The sequence below is a fragment of the Hyla sarda genome, chromosome 2 (genome assembly GCF_029499605.1).
Source record: "Hyla sarda isolate aHylSar1 chromosome 2, aHylSar1.hap1, whole genome shotgun sequence".
Classification (NCBI taxonomy): Eukaryota; Metazoa; Chordata; class Amphibia; order Anura; family Hylidae; genus Hyla; species Hyla sarda.
The window spans coordinates 264,306,897-264,332,054 of NC_079190.1; the positions used below are offsets into that span (position 1 = coordinate 264,306,897).

The 25,158-nt window shown below is 41.0% G+C and overlaps 1 protein-coding gene across 1 annotated transcript in view; it reads right to left on the reverse strand.

Moving 5' to 3' along the window:
• The window catches only part of LOC130357432 (uncharacterized), a 131,463-nt gene that overhangs the window by 44,804 nt on the left and 61,501 nt on the right, over nt 1-25,158 (reverse strand). Inside the window, exons 3-4 of the mRNA XM_056560127.1 lie at nt 24,612-24,706; nt 14,276-14,397 (exon numbers count right to left, since the gene is read on the reverse strand). Of these exons, the coding sequence (XP_056416102.1) occupies nt 14,276-14,397; nt 24,612-24,706 (217 nt within the window). The remainder of the gene's footprint in view (nt 1-14,275; nt 14,398-24,611; nt 24,707-25,158) is intronic.

Below are 25,158 nucleotides of genomic sequence, written 5' to 3' on the forward strand. Positions count from 1 at the left end.
AGTGTACAGAGCCTTCCTTGTCCTCTGTGCACAGAGCCATGCTTGTCCTCAGTGCACAGAGCCCTGCTTGCCCTCAGTGTACAGAGTCCTGCTTGTCCTCAGTGCACAGAGCCCTGCTTGTCCTCACTGCACAGAGCCCTGCTTTTCCTCAGTGCACAGAGCCCTGCTTGTCCTCAGTGTACAGAGCCCCGCTTGTCCTCAGTGTACAGAGCCCCGCTTGTCCTCATTGCAAAGAGTCCTGCTTGCCCTCAGTGTACAGAGCCTTCCTTGTCCTCTGTGCACAGAACCATGCTTGTCCTCAGTGCACAGAGCCCTGCTTGCCCTCAGTGTACAGAGCCCTGCTTGTCCTCAGTGCACAGAGCCCTGCTTGTCCTCACTGCACAGAGCCCTGCTTTTCCTCAGTGCACGGAGCCCTGCTTGTCCTCAGTGCACAGAGCCCTGCTTGTCCTCAGTGTACAGAGCCCTGCTTGTCCTCGGTATACAGAGCCCTGCTTGTCTTCAGTAGACAGAGCCCTGCTTGTCCTCAGTGTACAGAACCCTGCTTGTTCTCAGTCCACAGAACCCTGCTTTCCCTCAGTATACAGAGCCCTGCTTGTCCTCAGTGTGCAGAACCCTGCTTGTTCTCAGTGCACAGAACCCTGCTTGTCCTCAGTGTACAGAGCCCTGCTTGTCCTGCACACACTTCCTGTATTTTGTCTCTGTATACAGGCAAAAGCTCCAGGTACAAGAAAGCATTTCTTTCACAAAAAGTATACACATTTTTACCAAATGCATAGTACAAATATACGTAAAGGGGGAGACTTATTAAAATCTGTGAGGAGGAAAAGTTGGCCAGATGATCATAGCAACCAATCAGATCGCTTCCTTCATTTTTAAAAAAGGCCTCTGAAAAAAATGAAAGAAGCAATCTGATTGGTTGCTATGGGCCGTTGGTCAACTCTTCCTCTACAACCATTTACAATACAAGTTATGATAAATCACCCCCCCCCCCCATAGTCCCTAATTTATCAAGATGTGTGAGGTGAATAAAGGCAATGCAAAGATAATGTGCAAATCTGAAATGGTTGTACGATGACAGGCATAACACTGAATGGTGCATATGGGAAAATGGGGTTTGCAGATCTTTCCAAATCAGAAACCTCTTCATAGATAATTTATGTAGGATGAACTACTAACTGATTGGATACCCCTCATCATTGATGTCCTCATTCTGCCATCATACCAATTATTGTATTCTATATATGCTTTCCAATGATTACCTGTCTTGCTATACAATTTGTTCTAATGTAATATAGTATTGTGAACCATTGTTTAATGTTGTATTGTTGGAATGTTGTGCTGTGTTGTATCTACTTATGTATGTTTATACACTTTTACAATTTTTATATCTCATCTATCCCAAGCATTTAATACATCTTATGCTCAGCTACAATATACGATATGATCAATAAAATCATCATGTCCTTTTGAAAACTCTCTCTTGGTCTCCATACATTGTCTGAATTTATACTGCTATTGTGGTTTTGAGGTTAGCCAGAAAGTTTGTGCCCCCTGTCTCCTCAACACTAAAGGGAGGTGTGCCGTCTGGTGTAAGCGTACACGCAAAGGTGGATATGTTGATAGTTTTACTAAGAGCCAAGCCACAAGTCCAGGTAAAAATAGTACTGGTTGTTTTAACACTTGGTCAGCTTTTTCACCAGACGATAGAACAAAAATATGTTAACCGCAAAAATATATGACAAAAAGCATGAACAATACAGATTGAATGAAATGCTCAAATTGATTAGAATATCAGAGAGATAGGCTGTGGGCTCTTAGGGGGAGATTTATCAAAACCTGTCCAGAGCAAAAGCTGCTGAGTTGCCCACAGCAACCAATCAGATTGTTTCTTTCATTTTCGAAAATGCATCTTAAGAATGAATGAAGCAATCTGATTGGTTCTTATGGGCAACTGAGCAACTTTTCCTCTGGACCAGCTTTGATAAATCTCCTCCTTAGTATTTGGTGACTCAATAGAATGATCTAGACTTCTATCTTTTGCCCAAGAATGATCCCACCTTTGGAAGTGAAACACCCTGCTTTTAGGTGCAGCAGCCAAGGTTATCTGGGTTACAGCACTGAGTGCTTTCTGCTGCACCTACAGCTATAATGTCATCCCCAAATGGTGAAATTTTCCTTTATGTCACCACCACAATTACATCAATATCCCTGTGATATTATTACTTGCACTTGCACCCTATGGAATCCACCACCCCATGTCCATTGAATTCATCAGTGGTCATGACATTAAAGCATTTATAGGTATACTTTTTTTAATTACTTTTGTAGATATTTATTAGAAAAAATCTCTAGGAGAGACAGAAAAAAAACTCTACCAAGTGGGAAAACTTGACTAAGACATTAGTCCGTTTTCATAAAGATCATCCAAGGTGTACAATTCCTTAGAAATCCAGTCTTCATCATAACTACATTTGAAATCAGAGATGTCAGATTTCGGGTCTACATTGTCAATGGCCTGCTTGGCTGTTATTGATTACCCCCTCACTTTCCAATTACGCCAATCTTGATATCTTTCCTTATTATTTGAAATGTTCTACACATATAGTGCACTGAAGCTGCAGTCACCTTTAAAGTTTGTTTTTTGTTTTGGTGTTGCAGAATTAGAGGGTCACACACGTATTGAACTGTATGATATTCAGTGTTGTAGGAAATAAATATTGCACAGTTTGGATTTTTTCAATATTAATCAATTGTTGAGATTTGCGGCATGAAATCCACAGTATAAAATCCACAGTTGAATCTGCAGCAGATGAAATATGTGTGAATGTTCTCTAAAAGTGGGGCTTTCTCTAATTATTTATGTCATTATAAACCATGAAATACAGTAATGTATCCCCTAAATCCATGCTAGTACATTCTTGAGATATTTATGTAAAATGTCAGTGTAAGCAATGGCATCCTTATGCTAAGAGTTGTCAGTGCTGCATATACTGTATCTATAAGTGTTTACCAATCAACCTTACAAAACATGTAATATTTATACTCTTGCTTGTTTGTAGCTGTGCCACTGGCTACCTGAAAGTGTTCTACTAAGCTCAGCAAATCGCTTTCCTTCTGTACATATTTAGTAAACATGGTTGTATGCTCCATTGTTGTATACAGATACATACTAACACAACATCCTGTTTTTGTGAATTAAATTGTATGAACTAAAATACTATTCCCATCAGTTTTGTTGTTGTTAATGTGGAGCACAGTTGCTCTTGAAAGTTATTACTACTGTTAAAATATATAGCAGCTAAAGAGTAATGTAAAACTTTTATTCTTAGGCACCAGATTGTGAAATTTTCCAATATTTCCGAATATTTGTGCCTCCATTTCCCCTCTGATAGCCTGCACATCACATTAGGTTTCTTACTTTACCTTTTTTTTTTTTTTTTTTTCATTTAACAATAAACACTAGTATATGAACACTTGGAACTCACCAATTACTTACCAATAGTTTGGTGGCAATATGATAATACTGATATTTTAAAAGAATGGGCTTTGCCAAACTGTATTTGTAAAAAATGTAATAAATCTTGGCCCTCAGTACTTAGACAGCCTAAAAGTAAAACTGATCATGCTGCCCGTAACAACCAATCACAATGCAGCTTATATTTTTCAGGACTGTTTAAGAAATAAAAGCTGTTTCCAATTGGATGGATAACAGGAATGTTTTTCATTTGAGGGCCACAGTATTAAAAAAATAGTTTTTTTTTTCCAGAAACAGTCCCTCCCTTTTACATAGGATAAATTACAGCTTGATCTTTACTTAAATGAGGCTGAGCGCCTTATTCTTAATCCTTAAGAACTGCATTTGATATAATCTTTAGATAGCAATCTAATAAATTGCAAATCCTTACTATAATGATTGTCAGAAGAACACATTTTAGTCACTCGAGTGGTTCAGAAATGTCTCTGCAGTTTAATCAACAGTCTGTAGTGTGAAGTCTATTAAAGGGATATTCCTATCATAGACATTTACAGCATGCCAATAAGATATGCCATAAATGAGTGATATTTGTGGTTTACCCATATCTCCACAACAGAGCTCGCACATTTCTCTAAATTCTATCAAAAACTCTCAACCTCTACTAAACCCTATAACCTCATACAGTTACAGAAATCTGTGTGCCATCAATAGCTAACAATAGGGATGAGCGAATCTAATCTGACCAATCTGAATTTGTTATGAATTTCCGACAAGATTCGATTTGTAATGAATGCGAATATCGCCGAGTTTCGATCGCGCAAATCGCTTCATTAAACTCCATTTAGTGCGGTGCAGGCTCCAGGGCATCAAAAATTGCAGATCCACATGTGAGGACATTGGGCAAACAATCCTGGGAAGGTGGGAACAAGGGTCGGCCACCCCTGTGATTTCACAGTCCTACATAATCGGCAGCCATTTTGTGGCCAGTCACATCAGCATTCTATTGCAGAGTGCAGAGCCCAGGTGAAGAGTCCCAAGCCATCATTTCTTTGCGAAGAAGGCAGTACCAGCCCTGCACAATTTTGTGGAAGAGAAGTTGGGCCAGTCCTTGAGCCTGTTGATGTGTACCAAAGTGCACGGCAGCGCCGATGTGTGGAGCTGTAACTAAGATCAGAAACAATACATGTCCTTTACGGCCCACTGGGTAAATGTGGTTCCTGCACAGTCACAACAACAACTTGGACAGGTCACGCCGCTCCCGCCTTCACGCTTTCAGGTCGTTGGTCCTGTGACAGTGTGGGACTCTGCCTCCACATCCTCCACCATGTCCTCAGCCTCCACTGCACCGACATGTCTCAGTGCTCCTTTAGCATACCATGTGTGCAGGGCATGGCGGTGTGACGCTGTTCTTCACATGGTTTGCCTTGGCGAACGGAGTCACACAGGGGAGGAACTGCTAAAAGTAATTCATCAAGAAATGGAATCATGGCTTACTCCACGAAAACTGGAAATGGGAACCATGTTGCCCAACAACGGGAAGAACATCTTGTCTGCGCTTGTGACAAGGAAGCCTGAGACATGCACCCTGCATGGCACACATGTTCAATCTGGTTGTCAAGCGGTTCCTGAAGTGTTCCCCCCATCTGCAAGACATCCTAACAATTGGAAGGAAACTTTGCATGCACTTTAGACACTTGCAAAGCACACCTTCCTTGAGCTGCAGCATCAGAACAGTATCCCCCAATATAGTCTGATTTGTGACGTTACCACACATTATAATTCCACACTCCATATATTGAACCGACCGTAAGAACAGAGAAAAGCAATCACCGATTTCTTGATGATCCAAGTGGATAGGGGTACTCTCCTGTGTAACTTAAATGTCAACCAGTGGCAAATCATACGTGACACCTGCCATTTGCTCAGGCCCTTTGAGGAAGCCACATAATTAGTCAATCGCCAGGATTACGGGATGAACAACATCAGTCCACTGCTTCATTTACTTCAACACGTGTTGGCAACGATGGCTGGTCAGGGCACTGGAGATGTGGCGCCTACATCTCACGGCCACATTAGCCCTGTGGGAGCTGGACTGGAGGAGGAGGAGGGGGAGGGGCACAATTTAGGTTTTGCGAGATGGGTGGTCATCTGACAGGAGAGGAGGAGTAGGAAGAGCTAGAGGGTTATGAGTAAGGCGAGACAGAGGACTCAGACACATTGTGGCAGTACGCAGTGGAGATGGAGGCAGGGAGTCCCTCCGAGTCACTTGCACAAATGGAACAATGCATGCTCACTTGCTTGCATAGTGACCGCCAAATTGTCACCATTCGGCAGCGGGATGACTTCCTTTTGAAATAAAAAATGTATGGTCCATTGTAACCGGTGAGGGTAAAAACTTCCCCTGTAAGGCCCTACTCTCGCATTATTAATTCCCTACTTGGCAAGTGTTACTCACCCTAAAAAGGGTAGCCCCACACAGGAACCTCTATCTATTTATACCTACAAACACTGTGTTATGGACACTGAAATTATGTGTTTTTACATCCATTGTTTCCATGCAGTATACATTTCCCTGCACCCACGGTTTTAGCTTGGTTTAGCCACAGCCACAGTGGGCGGGGCTAAAGAACCTGTTTTTCCAGGTTATGTGAGGAGAGTAGGCCAAAGGGGTGGGGCATTAGGGGATATCACAGGAAACCACATAGCCTTTGGGCCTCTTTTGCTTGGGAATTTCGTTGAGAGAGGAGCATCCTGCTCCTTAGCCTGGGATGGATAAGTATATTGATTGTATCATTCCTACACTAAATATTCATGTATCACTTGCGTAGATTCCTGCTAGTTTGCTAAACACAGAGTATGTACTATTGTATTAATGCTTGTATGTATGTCTTATTTGGTTTAGGTAATTAATGTTTTTATTAAATGTTATTAACTTTGCTGGTTACCGAGTGATAGTTAATTTGGTGGTATACACTGCCGGTACAAGACATTTCTGCCAAAATACCTTGTACAATTATTTCATAGTTGTACAAAACTTAATCAGTGTTTCTGGGTGTTTTACAAACATATTTAGGACCTATAAATTTAGCCTGAACTTCCTGCTTCCGTTTTCATATAGTTGGTGCCATTTTTAGGGACAAAGAAAGCACATGGTCGGGGGAGGGGCATGTTTTGTTGTACTCTTATACAATAGGTTAATCTGTTTAGATGTGGTTATCTCGTGTAGCACTGTACTAGTTTTACAGGATCCTAATAGACTGTTGCTTTGTGTTCCTTGTTTTAAGGGTAACTTGAATATCATACATGATAGTTATTTAGTGATTTGTCACTGGTAATCAATAGCATTGCTTTTCTAGGTAATGGTTGTTTGTATTGCATCCATGATAGTTATTAGACACAGACTGTAAAGCATATTGAAAGTCTCCTGTTGTACATGTGTTTTATATTGTGACTGTACCTTTAGTTGTGCGATCTGTAACTCTCCACTATATTTTCTAGTGTTGGAGGGCGTATACACAAATGTTTGTACGAGATACCCCAGTGTAGCCTGTTTGTGTACGTGTTTGGTGATTGTCCTGCCATCTGATATTGTGCTTGAGGTTCCTTTGTCTGATCATATTCCAAGTATATCTGACTGAGAGAATGAGCTTCATTAGACGGAAGTTTTGTGCATTGCGGCAGGATAGAAGGCCCAAATTTGGGGCTGTACCACATTGGGCTACCACTATGGGAAAATGGAGTGTTGTAGCAGAAGAGCTTGTACGCTATGGTGCACCGGTTTACCCAGAGATGGGGGGTGAGATAGGAGGTATGGCTCTGAAGCTTGATTTAGGGGTTTATCCCAAAAATGAGAGCCGAGCTGCGGCAGAAGTGGGCTGGACTTTGTTACATGCCCTAAAATGTGAGGTGCAGAGAAATGAGGAACTTGAGAAAGAGTTGCAGACAAAAACACAGGTGATTTGTGATAAAGATAAGCAGATTTGCATGTTGGAATCAGAATTACTGGAATGGGAGAACCAATGTATAGATAGTGATGAAAAATTGTCTCAGTCTTATGCTGAAATCCAGGAGTTGAGGAATGAGATTGCTAAAAGCGAGTTCCCCAAAATGGTGTCTGGTGTGGCCTCTTCCCATAATTCACAGCCACATTTCACAGCAGATTTGCCCTCTGAAAAGGTCTGTGTTTCAAGTGCAAATAAGAGGGCGCTAGAGAGTGAGATTGTAGAAGTTCCCAGTGTTGGTTCTCAATTGTGTAATAAACAGAAATTGAATAACAATAAGGGGAAATACAAAGCAAATTGGAGAAGTTTAAGTGTTGTTAGAAGTGTGTCTCTGGCAGTGAAGCGGTATAGATCAGCTATGAAAAATGAGACCCAGATAGTAAATACGGCTAAAAGGGTAAAGTCTTGTTTTGCATGTGGTGTTTCAGGCCATATCGCTAGATATTGTAAGGCACATAGTAACAAAACGAAACACTGTTCAGCTAAATGTACTACATGTGGTTTTAGTGGCCATATCTCTACAAGTTGTTATTCTACTGGAAACATGATGCAGAGGGAACCAGGTAAATCCAAACAGACTGGGAAGGGAAATATACATTCTTCCTCCAAACAACAGTTTCCAGAGAAATCTCTCAGCTTCCCATATAAACCTCATCTGTTTAATCCTATGAAAGATGAAATTACAAAATACATGTTCAAGGAGTTGTGTGCACAGGTAGCAATATTCTTACAGAAACCGTATATACAGGTAAAGGATCCCATGCCCCCTGTTTGGTCAAACGGGGGAAGGGAGACTAAGTAGTAAACAAGGGCCACCTTCCTTTTGCATGTAAATAGTGTTCACTTGTTTTGTCTTTTGGGGAAAAATGGAGGTACATAAGATACTGACTAAACTTTCTTTCTGCCCACTAGGGCCATACCATAGGCTTACTTGTAAAAATGACAATTCATTTGTTAGTTTAGGGTTGACATTTACAGGAGCCTCCCCAAATTTGTGGGGAAAACTAATTAGGAAGAAACTAACTAACCACTTTGATTTATTTATTTATTTTTTCAAGAGGTGGGGGAGGTTTAGCAATAGCTATTCCTCCCACTAGAAGGCAATATGCCTAGAGGGACTGAGGTAACACTCACACTCAAATATTAGTTAGCAATGGTCGGAATAATGCTGGGAAAGTGAGTGTGGATATGCAGAGTGGAGTTCAACTGTGTCTGGTGTTGGGTTGTTCCAAGGTTCACTGATCAGCACAGACAGAAGAGATTCTCTGATGGGCTTGGAAATACTAAAATTGTATTGTTGGAAAGTGACTCTAAACCTGTTTATTTTCCATTCAGCAGATTAGTGGCAGTGTAACCCCGCTCAACCCATCGACCTCCTATCAGAAGAATCCAAGCTCAACACAAAGAGATGACCAGATGACCAACGCTTCTAATGGAGTGAAGAAGGCTACCTATTCCCCAGCATCCCGTGGTTGGAAGATGACAAGGATCAAGTCGTCAAGACTGGGTTTGGATGACATCGCGAGACAGGAGAACCCAGAACCAAAGAATTCCCTCCAGCATTTTGGAAAAGGCTTTTGGACACCACAGAGGATGCTTTAAAGAAACTGTCTGAAGAGAAGCTACAAATAAGGGCTGTAGCTCTAACAATCTCCTAGCTCTAGATCCTTGCTGCAGCTACATAGTGAACAATGAGGGCGACATTAACCATCATCAATGTAGACTGACAGCGATCAAAACTCCATGGAACACCAAACACCGGATTATTTGGGTGGATGGGGAAACTGGGGGAATATAATTACTTTGTATTTCTTTGTTTTATGGAGATATACATGTTGTATGTTTGGTAAACTAGCAGACATGGAATTTAGGGAATCACCCAACATTCGTCAATTATGATGTAAAAGCAAGAGGTGGAATGTTATGGACACTGAAATTATGTGTTTTTACATCCATTGTTTCCATGCAGTATACATTTCCCTGCACCCACGGTTTTAGCTTGGTTTAGCCACAGCCACAGTGGGCGGGGCTAAAGAACCTGTTTTTCCAGGTTATGTGAGGAGAGTAGGCCAAAGGGGTGGGGCATTAGGGGATATCACAGGAAACCACATAGCCTTTGGGCCTCTTTTGCTTGGGAATTTCGTTGAGAGAGGAGCATCCTGCTCCTTAGCCTGGGATGGATAAGTATATTGATTGTATCATTCCTACACTAAATATTCATGTATCACTTGCGTAGATTCCTGCTAGTTTGCTAAACACAGAGTATGTACTATTGTATTAATGCTTGTATGTATGTCTTATTTGGTTTAGGTAATTAATGTTTTTATTAAATGTTATTAACTTTGCTGGTTACCGAGTGATAGTTAATTTGGTGGTATACACTGCCGGTACAAGACATTTCTGCCAAAATACCTTGTACAATTATTTCATAGTTGTACAAAACTTAATCAGTGTTTCTGGGTGTTTTACAAACATATTTAGGACCTATAAATTTAGCCTGAACTTCCTGCTTCCGTTTTCATATAGTTGGTGCCATTTTGACTCCAACAAAGAGAGCACATGGTCGGGGGAGGGGCATGTTTGTTTTACTCTAATTCTAAAATCACAATTGGTGTAGCATGCAGGATTGTCCACAATAAGTGGAGCTGCGGACAGGATTATCACCTTTAGAACCACAACACACTGCCATTTCACAGGGTTTTTAGGTGGAAATAAGGAGAGCTTCCTGTGTGGGGCCGCCCTTTTTAGAGCGAGTAACACTTGCCAAGAAGATAATTAATAGGGCGAGAGTAGGGCCTTACAGGGGAATTTTTTACCCCCACCTGATACAATGGACAATACCTTGTTCTTTTAAACCCTTTCAAGGAAAGTGTTACTCGTCTTAAAAAGGGCAGACCCCACACAGGAACCTCTCCCTATTTTCACCTAAAAACCCTGAGAAATGGCAGTGTTTGCAGGTGGAAATAGGGAGAGGTTCCTGTGTGGGGCAGCCCTTTTTGGGGTAAGGAACACTTGCCAAGAAGGGAATTAATAATGCGAGAGAAGGGCCTTACAGGGGAAGTTTTTACCCCCACCGGTTACAATGAACCATACATTGTTTCCTTCCACCCTTTAGAGGTCTTTGCATCACATCAATACTTGGTGATGTAGGTGGCACATGGTGTTTTTTGCACACCTTTCCTTTTGTTTGATTTCAAAAAAATTTGGGGTACATATATTTGATTCTAAGAATATTATTAAAAGTTAAGTTTTACGTAATGCATATCCTCAATACTGACTTGTGCACACTAACACTTTTACAAAAGAGACTGTTTTCTTCTGCCTACCTGCCTCAGATACTATTCTGATCCTGCCAGCTGCCTGATTTCACACATCTGATGCTAAGTTCTCCTTTTTTCACCCACCTTCGTCACGAGGTGCTGGTATTGCCACCCACCACCCCACTATGTCACCGGGTCACTTTCAGGACTCCTGATACTGCCAACTCCAGGCTGTCTCATACTGCCATCATATGTTCTCCTTATGCTGCTGCCACCTCCCGGCTGTCTCATTCTGCAACTATATTGTCTCCACATGCTTCTGGGACCTCCAGGCTGTGTCATTCAGCCACTATATGGTCTCCTCATGCTGCAGCCAACTCCACGCTGTGTCATTCAGCCACTATATGGCCTCCTCATGCTGCCGCCAACTCCAGGCTGTGTCATTCAGCCATTATATAGTCTCCTCATGCTGCCGCCAACTCCAGGCTGTGTCATTCAGCCACTATATGGTCTGTTCTTGCTGCTGCCACCTCCACCCTGTGTCATTCAGCCACTATATGGTCTCCTCCTACTGATGCCACCTTCAAGCTCTGTCATTGTGCCGCTCTGCGACAGTGATACTAATAGCATTGCCTCTAATCTGCATGTCATACCGAATAACAGTATTATTTCACAAACCCAGCACACACCCTATGCGTGTTACAGCAAGGCAAAGTGTTCTACAGTCCTGTTGAGGCTCTCTGTAGGCCAGAGACAGCCGTTTTTAATACAGATTCACCACAAATTTATTTGTACCAAACCTCATTTTTTCAGAAAATTCAGAGAATCGGCCGAGTCTAATTTTTAAAAAATTTGCTGATCTCTAGCCAACAACTAATAGATACTTCAGAGTCATCATTATCCCCAATCGTTTTCTTCTCCTGTCCCAATCTGGCAGCCAAACAATACCATGACACCATCAAGACTATCCTGGATGAAGCAGCATCCCCTACAATCTGAACCTTCCAAAGCAGACAGCAGCAACCCTGCCATACACAATCATTTATTTTCAGGAATACTCTAGGTGTGCTGAATATTTGTGGAGAGAAACTAACATGACACTCACCATGGATTGCTTCAAGCTTTATTATTTTGGTACAACAACTTTACAAGGTTATGCATACATACTGTATACCTTAGGCAACAAATAAAAAGTATGCTATATAATGTGCTGGCCTAATAAAAAATATGCATCACTTTTTCCTTCACTGAAATAATAAAGCTTGAAGCAGTCCATGGACTGGTCAGTGCCGCATTTAGTTCTACATGAGAGTTTGGACTACTGTCTATGGCTGCATCTGTTTGATGAGCACCACTGAGGTATAGAGCAGAGGTATGGACCTGAAAAGGCACCAGTAGGCTAAATGTATGCAATAAGATTAGAGAAGTGCCAGACCCAAACCCTCCCAGTGGGCTAAATGTATGCAATATCAGTAGTGCCAGACCATAATCCTCTTTTGGCAACATTGTGGAAAAATATCATTTCAGCAGACTTTCTACATTAATAATCAAAACCTATTACTCTGTGCTTCACCTTGCCAAACAAAATTATTTCACCTTCCTCATCGGTCTAAGAACCCAAAAAAGCACTTTAGGCTTTTAACTCTCTTCTCCTGCGCTAAAGACCTGGCTATATATTAAAAAGATAAAATAGAAAATATTCATCAAAATATTAACTCCAAATCCTCTAGTGGTACGGATCCCATTCATTGTCACAGTTTTTCTTTATTACTCTCAGTTTTTGAGATAGTAACTAAGGATGTAGTCTCTTGCTGTTATGGTCCCTCAGGGAAATGTCATGGGCCCTCTTCTCTTTTCTCTCTATACAGCCTCCATAATATCAGCAGATTTGATTTTACAATCTGTACCCTGACGCCCCTAACAATCTGTACCCCCATGCCCCTACAAAACACCTGTCTCTCTGCTGACTCAAATATGATGTCCTCTCTATAGCTGAGACAAACTTTTTCTAAAACTAAACTTCTGGTGTTATCTCTGTTGACTAATTTACTTAAATCTGACAATTGGCACATTGCCAATCTCAATTCATGGTACTGCCATAGATTCTAGGCAGCAATCCCACTGTCTTGGGGGTTAAGCTAGACTCAGATCTATCTTCCCCTCCCTAAATTAAATAATTTTCATGATCTTGTCACTAACACCTTAAAAACATCTCCACAATGCCTCCTTAAAAACTTTTATTGTTGCTTTGATTCATTCTCATTTTGACTATCAGTACTCATTACTACTCAAACCTTCCCTTCTCTAAACTCTCCCTCTCCACTCCATCCTAAATGCCAGGCTCATCTTTCTCTCCAGCCATTACACTGATAAGATGAGAAGGGTCTTGGTAAGAAATATGGCCAAGAATCCAAAGGTCACTTTGAGCTCCAAAAAACCTAATCCAGAGTACTTTCACATTTAGACTTTACTTTCTAACAAGACAATGACCCTAAGCACACAGTCGAGACATCACAGGAGTGGCTTCAGTGAATCCCGTGAGTGGTCCAGCCAGAGTCTTAGACTGACCCTGATAAAACATCCCTGGAGAGACCTGAAAATGGCTTCCACTGACATCTTTGCTAATTTATTGAACTCAAATATTACATTGACATAAGTATTCAGACCCTTCATTCAGTACAAGATTTAGGAATGTTCTGCCATTCTTCTTTGCAGATCTTCTCAAGCTGTGTGAGTTGGATCGGGTATCTGAATACTATATCAGGGTCTGAATACTTATGTCAATGTAATATTTGAGTTTTTCATTTTCAATAAATTAGCCAAGATTTCTAACATTGTGTTTTCACTTTGTTATTATGGCGTATTGAGTGCAGAATGATGAAGGGAAAACTTGATTTTGTATTTTATTTTAGCACAAGTCCGCAACATTACAAAATGTGAAAAAGTGATTATTATATATAATTATTATACCTATTATTAATAAATGCAAACAATACATATCTGTAATATCAAATTTCATCAGACAGAACATGGATTACTGTCTTATTTACCCTCACATGTCAATGGTCTGCAATGAATACATATACCGAGAAATAAGATCATAAGCAGCAATGGAAGTACAGTGCCGTATACACCGATACTGAGAAGCCCGCTCCTTTCATTACCCACTCGGCTGTATTATCTTTTAAGAACAGAACACCAGAGAACAGGGGATTTTAAAGTCGGTGCACTTTGCAGGAGGTCCATTAGCTGGAGACATCAGATGCCAGTAGAGATGAAAACATTCTCTAAAAGCTTCCTTGAAGTGCCACACATTACAGTTTCCAGACTGGCTGCACATATAACGCACTAAGCCTGTTGCTTTATAGTATTATTAGTGAAGTAATTGCATTGCTGAGCTCCACACTTTGCCATTCCAGCTGTTTCAAAGTTTCAAGCAGCCCCCATCATTTCTAGTCTTTGTGCGACTTTACAACTTGTTGTGTACGTTTTCATCCAACAACGCAGCATCTTGCAGACCTTAAAGCTGTGATACTCACTGCATGAGTTTTCCTGCTCTCTGAGGCTCATCCCATAATGGAAATTGAGCACGACTTTTCCAAATTCAACACTCTTAATTATTTCCAGGCGAGGGTTCGTCATGAAATTGCTGTGCATTGCTCTGGAGAGAAAAAGAGGCATCTCGGGTGAAATAGGTCTCAGCAAGAAATCAGATCACAAGCCAAAACAGATTTAATCTGGGCTCCTTAAAACAAGTGTCGCTTGCAATGTATAAAAAAAAAAAAAAAAGAAGAGAATAGGAATGGAAACTATACTAAAAGCATATGTTCAATAAATATAACATTTTCATTCTGTTATCAAAACAGTGTGATCTGATTACAACTTTAATACCCATGAAACCAGGCGAACATTAAGTGTGATATATGCTACTTAATAAACCGCACAACTAAAACATCCTAACAGGAGGATGGGGGAAATGTGCAGTAAAAAAGTATTTCTTTCTATATGTCCTTGATTGTTGTAAAGTTGGTTGTATGAACGGATGAAGCGTGGGAGGAAAGCCCTAATTCCAGAAATGTTCAGCACTTTGCAGGACTTTGTGGGAGAGCAACAATAAGAGGTTTGAAGAAGAAGAAGAAGACAGCTTTTGGAGATATTTTTAAGATGCTGTTGTGAATATATGTATTAAAGGACAGATCTAAGCAATGGAATAACTATAGAGGTTGCAATGCACCATTTGTTAATCACCCAGCACTGCAGCAGCCCCCTGCACCACAATGTATACAATCTACAAGAGGAGCACAATTGGACCACTGGAAGGGAAGTCCATTGCCCCAATGACAGAGAGCCAGGAGATGAGTTGTTCTCTCAGATAAAGTTACAGTGCAATGAGTTAGTTGCCAGATGTTTCCAAGGAATACCTGTAAAGTAATGAGACCAGCTGGGGACATGTATGGAGTTCCCTACAGCTACTATGGATCCTTACTTAGCTCTAGGGACTTCTCTCGGTGAGAATCGTTTGAATCAGCATCATCTGCACTACCTACCTATATATTTAGGTTAGTGCGCGTGACCCTGCTGTCAGTTTCCCTTTAAGAACATAGAGCAGAACTGAAAGTTGATATTGGGGTGATAACTGAGCACACAGAACTTAAAGGGGTACTCTGCCCCTAGACATCTCATCCCCTATCGATGTCTGATCATGGGGGACCCCAATGATCTCTGTTCAGCACCCGGCGTTCATTTAGAATGCTGAGTGCGGGCAGAGGGGGTCGTGATGTCATGACCATGCCACGCCCCCTCAAAGCAAGTTTATGGGAGGGGGCGTGACAAACACCACGCCCCCTCCCATTGACTTGCATTTAGGGGGCAAGGTGTGATGTCACGAGGGGTGTGTCCGTGATGTTAAGACCCCCACCACCCACTTCAAGCGTTCGGAACAAAATGTTCCGAACGCTAGGGCAGAGAACTACCCCTTTTAGGGTCACAGCAGGGTATGAATGTAATCTCAACAGCACTACCTTGAAAAAACATTTAGTATTTTCCATATCTGACATTCTCTACTTTTAAGAAAAATAGTTAATCTACATACATAGCTAATAATTCAGATTTGGCAATTGTCCTTACGACAATAGAGGATTTGGATTTTTCAAGGGACCAGTTCGTTTCTCAAGTGGATTTGAAGGGCCTGGATGCTAGAATCCCCCTCATATCTCCGCATTTTTAAAAACTACACCCCTTAAAGAATTCACCACAGGATACAGAAACTTTGTTAACCCTTTAGTTTGCTTACAGGAATAAGGGGGGGGGATTTCTAGTTTCTAGCAAATTTTCTATTTTAATCCATTTTTTATTTTTTTTTTGGTTTATTTTTTTGTAACACAACAGGTATGAACAGAAAAACTCAACTAAATCTACAAGCAGAATTTCGGCTGTGGAAAACCTGCAGCAGATTATGTACATGTAAGTTATCACTGCTGCATATTTCTTTGTTAACATTGGTAATGGAGTATCTCCTAATATCTGCTACTGCACCACTCTTACAAGAAATTGCATATTTCTTTGCTATGAAAGACTTTCTTTCAAAATTCTTTATACAGACTGTATATTATGTCATATTCTTGGATGTAGCACCTCATCACATTGAAAACACTACTACCATCAATCAGTGCACAACCCCAATCACTGTGCTGACTTGGAGAAGAGTGAGAGGGCCAACAGAGCTACAACATGACTAAGGGGATAGTCTAGCTGCTGCTAATCATCCCACCACTCAACTTTACCCTTATCCCAAAGAAACACTGAAACAAGTTGGTGTATAACGGCAACAGCAGACCAACTTTTAATTAAAAATTAACAAATTTAACATAACAATGAATAATCATATGAACATCATACATATACATAGCAAGTGTCACCTAGCATCATGAGGCAAACAAGCAGGGGAAAGATCGTAAGGCACCTCGCACACTCTCTACGTCCTCACTCCACCTGTAAGGGGCCTCCTACTTTACCCCTGGCCGTAGTTCATTGGACACCGGGGCACCCTTTTTGGAGTCCCTACCACACCCTGGTACCTTCACCCAGCCGATCAATCATTGCATCCAGCATAGATCTCCAAGTATGCCTCCAAGCCTTTCCCCTACTCCCGCTGCTGTGACAAACCACAATCATATCACCAGGACAGGCGGATGGGAACGTTCCCTTATAGCCCCTTTCCAGCAGACTGGCCCCCTCCTCTAAACCTCTTCCTTATAACCCCATCCCCCCTTCCTAACCTCCTGATCCCTTAACTCCTCGTGTGCCACGCAGACTCCCTTGTCATGCACCCCTCCCATCCAATGGTTTCCTGTCCAGGGCTTCCTGTCACTGTGACGTCCCAAACCAGTGACTCTAGCCACTGCACACAACCCTGGGTGACAACAATGATAACATGCACATAGCAGGCAGGAGACGGTAAAGCATCCGGAAAACCTGCAGACTTTTTCTCAATTTTGGTGTAGTGTGACCTTGTACTAAAACAAAAATGCAAGTTTTCCTCCATTCTGCACTCAACTTCCCATAATGACAAGGTGAAAACAGAATGTTAAAAAATATTTGCTTATTTATTGAAAAGTAAGAACTAAAATATTGCATTGACATAAGTATTTAGACCCTTTACATACATAGCCAAAGCCCCTTTGGCATCAATTACAGTCCCCAGACGTCTTAGACATGATGCTACAAGGTTTTCACACCTGGATTTGGACTTTTTCTGCTATTCTTCTATGCAGATCCTTTCAAGCTCTTTCAGGTTGGATGGGGTCATTCTGTGGACAGCCATTCAATGTTCAGTTTGGTAAAAGTCAGGGATCTGGCTGGACCACTGCAGGTAAGTTGTCCTTAAGCTGCTCTTGTGTTTTCTTAGCTGTGTGTTTAGGGTCATTGTCTTGCTGAAAGGTGAACTGTCAGTCCAATCTGAGGTCCAGGGAACTCTGGATCAGGCTTTCATTAGAAATAAAGAAAAACAAAAATGTAGCCAGCACCTAAACCCAATACACGGATGCACGCTGCTGTGGCAAGTACAAAACATGTAAAAAACAGAAAATGGCAGCAGCACACTTGGTCAACAAAATGGAGGCTCTTAGCGCACTTTTTTGATCAAAACATTCAGCTTTCCATATACCCTGACCAGTTTTCCTGTCCCTGGTGCTGAAAAATATCCCTATAGCATGATGCTGCCACCAGCATTCTTCACTGTAGGGATGGTATTGGGCAGGTGATAAGCAGTTTTATTTTATTTATATTTTATTCCTGATGGGCTTTCATGTGTATTTTTCTCTTCCATAAGGGTCAGATTGGTGCTGCAGTGTTGACTTTCTGGATGTTTTGCCCATCTGCACACAGGGTCTTTGGAGCTCAGCCAGAGTGACCATTGGGTTCTTGTTCATTGCTCTTAAGCACAAGGACCTTCTCCCCTGATTATTTAGTTTGGTGGAATGGCCATCTGTAGCAAGACCTGTTGTTTTTCCGTCATTTCTTTTAAGTATTATGGAGGTTAAAATGCTCTTAGGAACTCTCAGTACTTGTCATGTCTGTATTGGCCTGTGTTCACACACAGCTATTGGTTTGGTTGTGTGTGAACAGTTTTATATTCCCTGGTCAGGGAATAGTTAATAACCTTTTGCTTGCTAGCCAATAGCTCCTAGGGTGTGTCTATTTAAAGTCAGCCCAGTCTAGCCTCTGGGCTGGTGATTGACTTCATTATATCCTGACTTACTAAGATGCTGGATATGCTGCATGGAGCTCTTAGTGAAACACTCTTTGTTTGAGATTTTTAATCTACTATCTCTGTTTTAGCATGCATTTTGTATTTTCTGGTTCTAGACAATTTTATGTGGCATGCTCTTAGTAGATTTTAAGCTGTGTTTGTTTAGTCGGTTTTAGTATTTGTATGTTCTTTTTGCTTTGTGTCTGTTCACACTGTGTTTTCTCTTGTATCCATTTATATGAAGTTCTGTGTGTTATATTTCTGTTTTCCTACTGGGTCAGCTTCTGACCACACTGTGGAGTGTGCCGCTGGCCAGTAGTCTGTTTGGATTTATTATAAATGGCTACTTCATTAGTGGAGAGGAGTGTCCAGTTTGTGTGTCCAATGTGAACAGTGTCCTATGTTAGATCCCTGTTAACGCTCCATGGGGACTCCTTGTCTACTGGAGGTGTTCGGAGGGATTGCTATTCCTGTCTTGTGTTAAGTGTGAATTGTGTTCTATAATTATATCCTGTGCTTTCAGGCATCCCTGTTTCCTGTCCATGGGGACACAGAGGGTATTGTTATTCCTGCATCTACTGGAGGTGTTCTGAAAGGATTGTGATTATTCCTGTCTTTTGTTCAGTGTGAAAAGTGTTACATAAATAAATCCTGTGTATCTAGGCATCCCTGTTACCTGTCCATGGAGACTCCATGTCTACTGGAGGTTGTATGTGGGATTGCGATAATTCCTGTTTAGCGATAGATCCCGTTTACCTGTCAGTGAGGACTCAGAGGGTATTGTTATTCCTGTGTCTTCCAGAGGTTTTTCTAGGGGATTCAGCGTATTCCTGTTTTTTTTCTGGAGTATGTTCAGACTCCTCTCTGGTGTTTTGAACTCTATATGTTTATTAGTTCATTATTCAGATCTTTGGACTTCTGTTCATGACCATTTATCTATAGTGTCCTCTGTTCATGACTGGCCATCTATAGTGTCCTCTGAGTTCTCTGTTCATGTCTGCTGATCTATGGAGTCCTCTGTTCATGACCACTGATATAGTGTCCTCTGTACTAACTCACTGATCTGTGCCTTCTGAACTTTTATACTATGGAGTTCTGTGTACCTGTATGTTTCTGGTTTGTGAGCGACTATTTGTTAGTATGTGTTAGGCCCCTCCACTTTAGTTCAGGGAGGGACTGGCGCCCAGTTGTCGATGCACCATGGGTGGATGGGCAAGTAGGCAGGGAGAGCGGTTTTAGGGTCAGTTTACGGCTCACTATCCTTGTCCCCCGGTCAGTCCCTGACAGTGCTGATTTATTTTTTGTACACTGTTTTTCAAATCTGTGCCTCCACACAATTCTGTCTTTGACCTCTACAGGCAGTTCTTTCTCCTCATAGCTTGGCTTTTGCTCTGATATACATTGTCAGCTGCGAGACCTTATATAGACAGGGGTCTGTATTTCCAAATCCTGTCCAATCATCTGAATTTACCACAGGTGACTCCAATCAAGGTGTAGAAACATCTCAGAGATGATCAAGAAAAATGGGAGTGATGGGTGACACTGAAAAACCCATTAACCCCTTAAGGACCAAGGACGTACCGGTACGTCCTTGGTCCTGCTCTTCCGATATAACGCGGGGTTACACAGTAACCCCGCGTCATATCATGGCGGGCCCGGCGTCATAGTGAAGCCGGGACCCGCCTCTAATAGCGCGCAGCGCCGATCGCGGCGCCGCGCGCTATTAACCCTTTAGCCGCGCGCTCAAAGCTGAGCCGCGCGGCTAAAAGTGAAAGTGAAAGTTCCCGGCTAGCTCAGTCGAGCTGTTTGGGATAGCCGCGGCTAATCGCGGCATCCCGAACAGCTGACAGGACAGCGGGAGGGCCCCTTCCTGCCTCCTCGCTGTCCGATCGCCGAATGACTGCTCAGTGCCTGAGATCCAGGCATGAGCAGTCATCCGGCAGAATCGTTGATCACTGATTTCTTATGAGAAACCAGTGATCAACATAGAAGATCAGTGTGTGCAGTGTTATAGGTCCCTATGGGACCTATAACACTGCAAAAAAAAAGTGAAAAAAAAAAGTGAATAAAGATCATTTAACTCCTCCCCTATTAAAAGTTTGAATCACCCCCCTTTTCCAATAAAAAAAAAAACACAGTGTAAATAAAAATAAAAATAAACATATGTGGTATCACCGCGTGCGGAAATGTCCGAATTATAAAAATATATCATTAATTAAACCGCTCGGTCAATGGCGTGCGCGCAAAAAAATTCCAAAGTCCAAAATAGTGCATTTTTGGTCACTTTTTATATAATTTAAAAATGAATAAAAAGTGATCAATAAGTCCTATCAATGCAAAAATGGTACCGTTAAAAACTTCAGATCACGGCGCAAAAAATGAGCCCTCATACCGCCCCATACACGGAAAAATAAAAAAGTTATAGGGGTCAGAAGATGACAATTTTAAACGTATTAATTTTCCTGCATGTAGTTATGATTTTTTCCAGAAGTCCGACAAAATCAAACCTATATAAGTAGGGTATCATTTTAATCGTATGGACCTACAGAATACATATCAGGTGTCATTTTTACCGAAAAATGTACTACGTAGAAACGGAAGCCCCCAAAAGTTACAAAACAGCGTTTTTTTTTCAATTTTGTCGCACAATGATTTTTTTCCCGCTTCACCATAGATTTTTGGGTAAAATGACTGACGTCATTACAAAGTAGAATTGGTGGCGCAAAAAATAAGCCATCATATGGATTTTTAGGTGTAAATTTGAAAGAGTTATGATTTTTTAAAGGCAAGGAGCAAAAAACGAAAATGCAAAAACGGAAAAACCTCCGGTCCTTAAGGGGTTAATTAAAGTATAAAAAAATAAACTTTTTCACTCTGTCCATATACTTTAAATTGGGTGAGAAAGAGCCAATCTTTACACAGCTAAGGTTGAAAGTGCCATGTAACAGGCCATACAGTACACCATGGCAAGTATGAGCACAGCAAGAAAACACAAGGTAGTTATACTACATCAGCAAGGTCTTTCTCGGCATAGCAGACTGGGGTTTCAAGATGTGCTGTTCAACATCTTTTGATACACCCATCTACTCTTCAGAGATGTCTTGCCTGAAGTGGTCTTCGTGGAAGAATTGTGGGAAAAAAACATACTTTTGACATGGAATCAAGGCCAAACAACTCAACCATTCATGATAACATAGGAACTGGGTGTAGAGAAATGGCAGCAGATCCTCTGGACTGATGAGTGAAAATGTGAAATACTTAGCTATAGCAGAAGGTAGTATGTTTCCTGAAGGGCTAAAGGGTAGCTGAAGGGTGATGGAGCTTTCTTACAAGTTTGGGACTGCATTTCAACAATAAGAGGTAGACATTTGGTCATCATTAAATGGTGTCCTCATACAGGAACCTATTTATCATACAATAACGGGAGGCATCTGATTTAATTTGATTCTGCAGTGGGACAACATCCACAAACAAACAGTCAATGTCAGCGTAAAGAGTCCTGATCTCAGCATCATCAAGTCTTTGTGGGATTACATGAAAAAATAGAAGGATTGGCGCAAGCCTTTTGTCAGCAAAACCATTGAATTTACTAGTTGAAAATGGGGTATCTTTTTGGTATGAACTATTGATGATGTGATACTAGCATGCACGTAATGAATATCTGCTTTTGTCATTTTCCCTGTTCCCCTATAATTTGTATATGTTGTCTTCTAATTTTACAGATTATGTTACAAGTCATCATCGTCTTACCAGAGGAAAAAGTTATAAGAAATATTGTCATTGGTTGGGATGGGCAAATCTTTTTTTTTTTCCCGAACAGATTGATAATTCTGGCCCATGTATTTTATGATCATGTATAAATCAAATTGGTTGATTAGAGTTTCCCATAATGTAAGAGTAACTTAAACATTTGGAAACCAAGTCTACCATCTCCACTGGAAGGTTGCTCAGTAAACATGAGCAAACAGACACAGGGCACTAATGATTAATGCTACAGCTTGTACTTCCTCTGGGGAAAAAAAATGTAACATTTCCATGCTGCACACAGCAAACACTGAGCATATTTTCCTATTATATCAGGAGTAAGGGGAGGCGGTGGAGGAGAAGGGCTTGTACGGCTTGTCCACCATTTTATTATTTCCTTAAAGAAATCAATGACCTGAAACATTCCCTCTGGACCTATCATAATTTATTTCACTGTTCTGTCAATAAATTTAACAAGGTTTAGGTTTATATCAGCAGCGTCGGAGGATTCAATTGGGGAATTTTATATTTGTTCGGCTCGATTACAGAAAGCAATCAATACATGGAAACAGAGGAAGATCGTAGTCTGCTAGAGGAGAGAAATATTGAACCTACCCAACTTATTATGTTGAAAGGACATTGCAATGCTTTATCCTGCTTTGTACAGTTTCAATTCTGTGGCAGAAAGCTTTTGGTCTTCTTTTTAACAGGTCTATTATATAGATTATGTAAGCATATTAAAGGGTTTCTGATATATATATATATATATATATATATATATATATATATATATATATATATTCTTTCTGTACTTATTTCATATTTTAGTTCTTTTACTTAAGCTGTTCATGTCACATTGTATGATCAAGATTTACTAAGTCATAATTATTCTCTCCTTATTATGTACTGTATATGTTCTCATATAGTCTCTCAAATACAGTAGCAATAGATACTTGGTATGCAGGGGCATAGCTAGGGGGGACATGTGGGGCATGTGTTCTGGGTGCCAAACATCAATGAGGACACCATTGAACTACTCTAATATAACTATAATAGACTGGAACGCACATAATTTTTACTTGTTTTGTTTTTGGTGACTTTTTACAGCATTGCTCTAGGTGTGGTGTTCCTCTAGCCTTAGGAAAAATGTCTGTATGGAATGTCCAAAAATAAAAATGCATGTAAAAAAAAACATTAAAAATACATGTAAAAAAGTAAGTAAAGGGACCCTAAGGGTATGTTCACACTACAGACAGCGAGCGGAGATTCAGACTGGCAGACGGCGGCAGCGGAAGGACCGCGCGGCACTGCGCCGTCACCATTGATGGCTATGCAGTGCTCGCGGACTTCCACGCAAAGAATGAACATGTTCATTCTTTGCGCGGAACAATTTCAGCGGCGGAATTGTCCGCCGCTGAAATTCGGCAGTGTGAACGGGTCTCACGGAAACCCATTCACCCTAATGTTAAGTTCACACTGCGGAATTCCCCGGGGAACTCTGTAGTGTGAACATATCCGAATACAGATTTTTCTGTCAAATTAATTTTAAATCGGACAGAAATCTGTGGTACACATTTAGGATCCTAAATACCTATAGGTTTTGTGCTCCAGCTATATCTAACGGTTGAGTTGCTAGATATCTGTTTTGTTAAGGACTCTAGGAAGGCTGAAAAACAATCACATAGGGGGCGATTTTTATTGTGACCCAGCTGTTTCAGAAGGTGACCAACAAACATTGGTGACAAAACAGCAGTAATTGGTAAACAATAATGAAATATTATAATATATAGCACAAAGTTTCCTATAGCACATGTTCTATATAGCACTTGTTCCTATATGTGGCTGGAGCACTTCTAATGGCAAATGGCCAACACTGATCCATTCCCTGCAACTCTGTAGGGAATGTGTGGGAGGTAAGCTGAAGGGATACTGGGAGAGGATTAGAATTTAACTGCTGTGACTAATATGAGAAGGGGGTATGGTACAACTGGGAAAAGACGGAGGGGACACTGTTACTAGTATCTACAGTTTAAAAATTGCAATTCTTTATTAGTACAAAAATACATAAAAAGATCAATATTTAAACAACACAAATGAGATACAACACTAAGGTTACAAAGTACAGTGAATAAGGTGATGGCAATAGAATACATACAATGGTAACAGACAGGTAAATAAAACACAATGATGAAAAGTGTCAAGAAAGCCAAAACTGTCATGAACAAAAGGAACAGAACAACAGGAATAGCTGGGTAAAAAGAACACACACAAGAAAAAATAGTGACAGAAAATTACCCCAATACAGAGATAATGCTTGAAAAGATAACAACAGAACAGTAATACCTGCCATGTGTGCTGTCTAGAGCCATACATCTACGTACCCCAACATACATTTCACAGATACTTCATCAGGGGGCCTGGCTAGATTCAGGGACAGGTAAGAATAAATATAGGCTCCGATCCAATCCCCATTGCTCTGTTAAGATTGAAAATATAAAAAATATAAATATGCCACCCTTATACAGCTATATGTGCTTACCTATCAGCTAGGTCCAGACCATCTACACCTGACTGTAAATTACTCATAGAAAAGTCATATGACCAAGGATAGGTATCAAATGATGGTCGGCTACTCAGCGAACTTGCGCAAGGCTCCATCCATAGCTCTGCATACCTGTGTGGCCACCAATGGGGTCTTAGCATTGCTGCTGCTGCTATCAAGGCACAGAGACTGACAAGGCACAGAGACAAACAATACATATATCATGCACAACACATAGAGAGATCCATTGTTAACACACATCCCACAGTGAATAAACCAAAGTGCAAGTGTATAGCGAAAAATTATAAAACATGAATAAGTACCACACAATACATACTACTAAGGAACTCCAAAGGTTTTTTGAAATAAAAATAATATAATAGTAA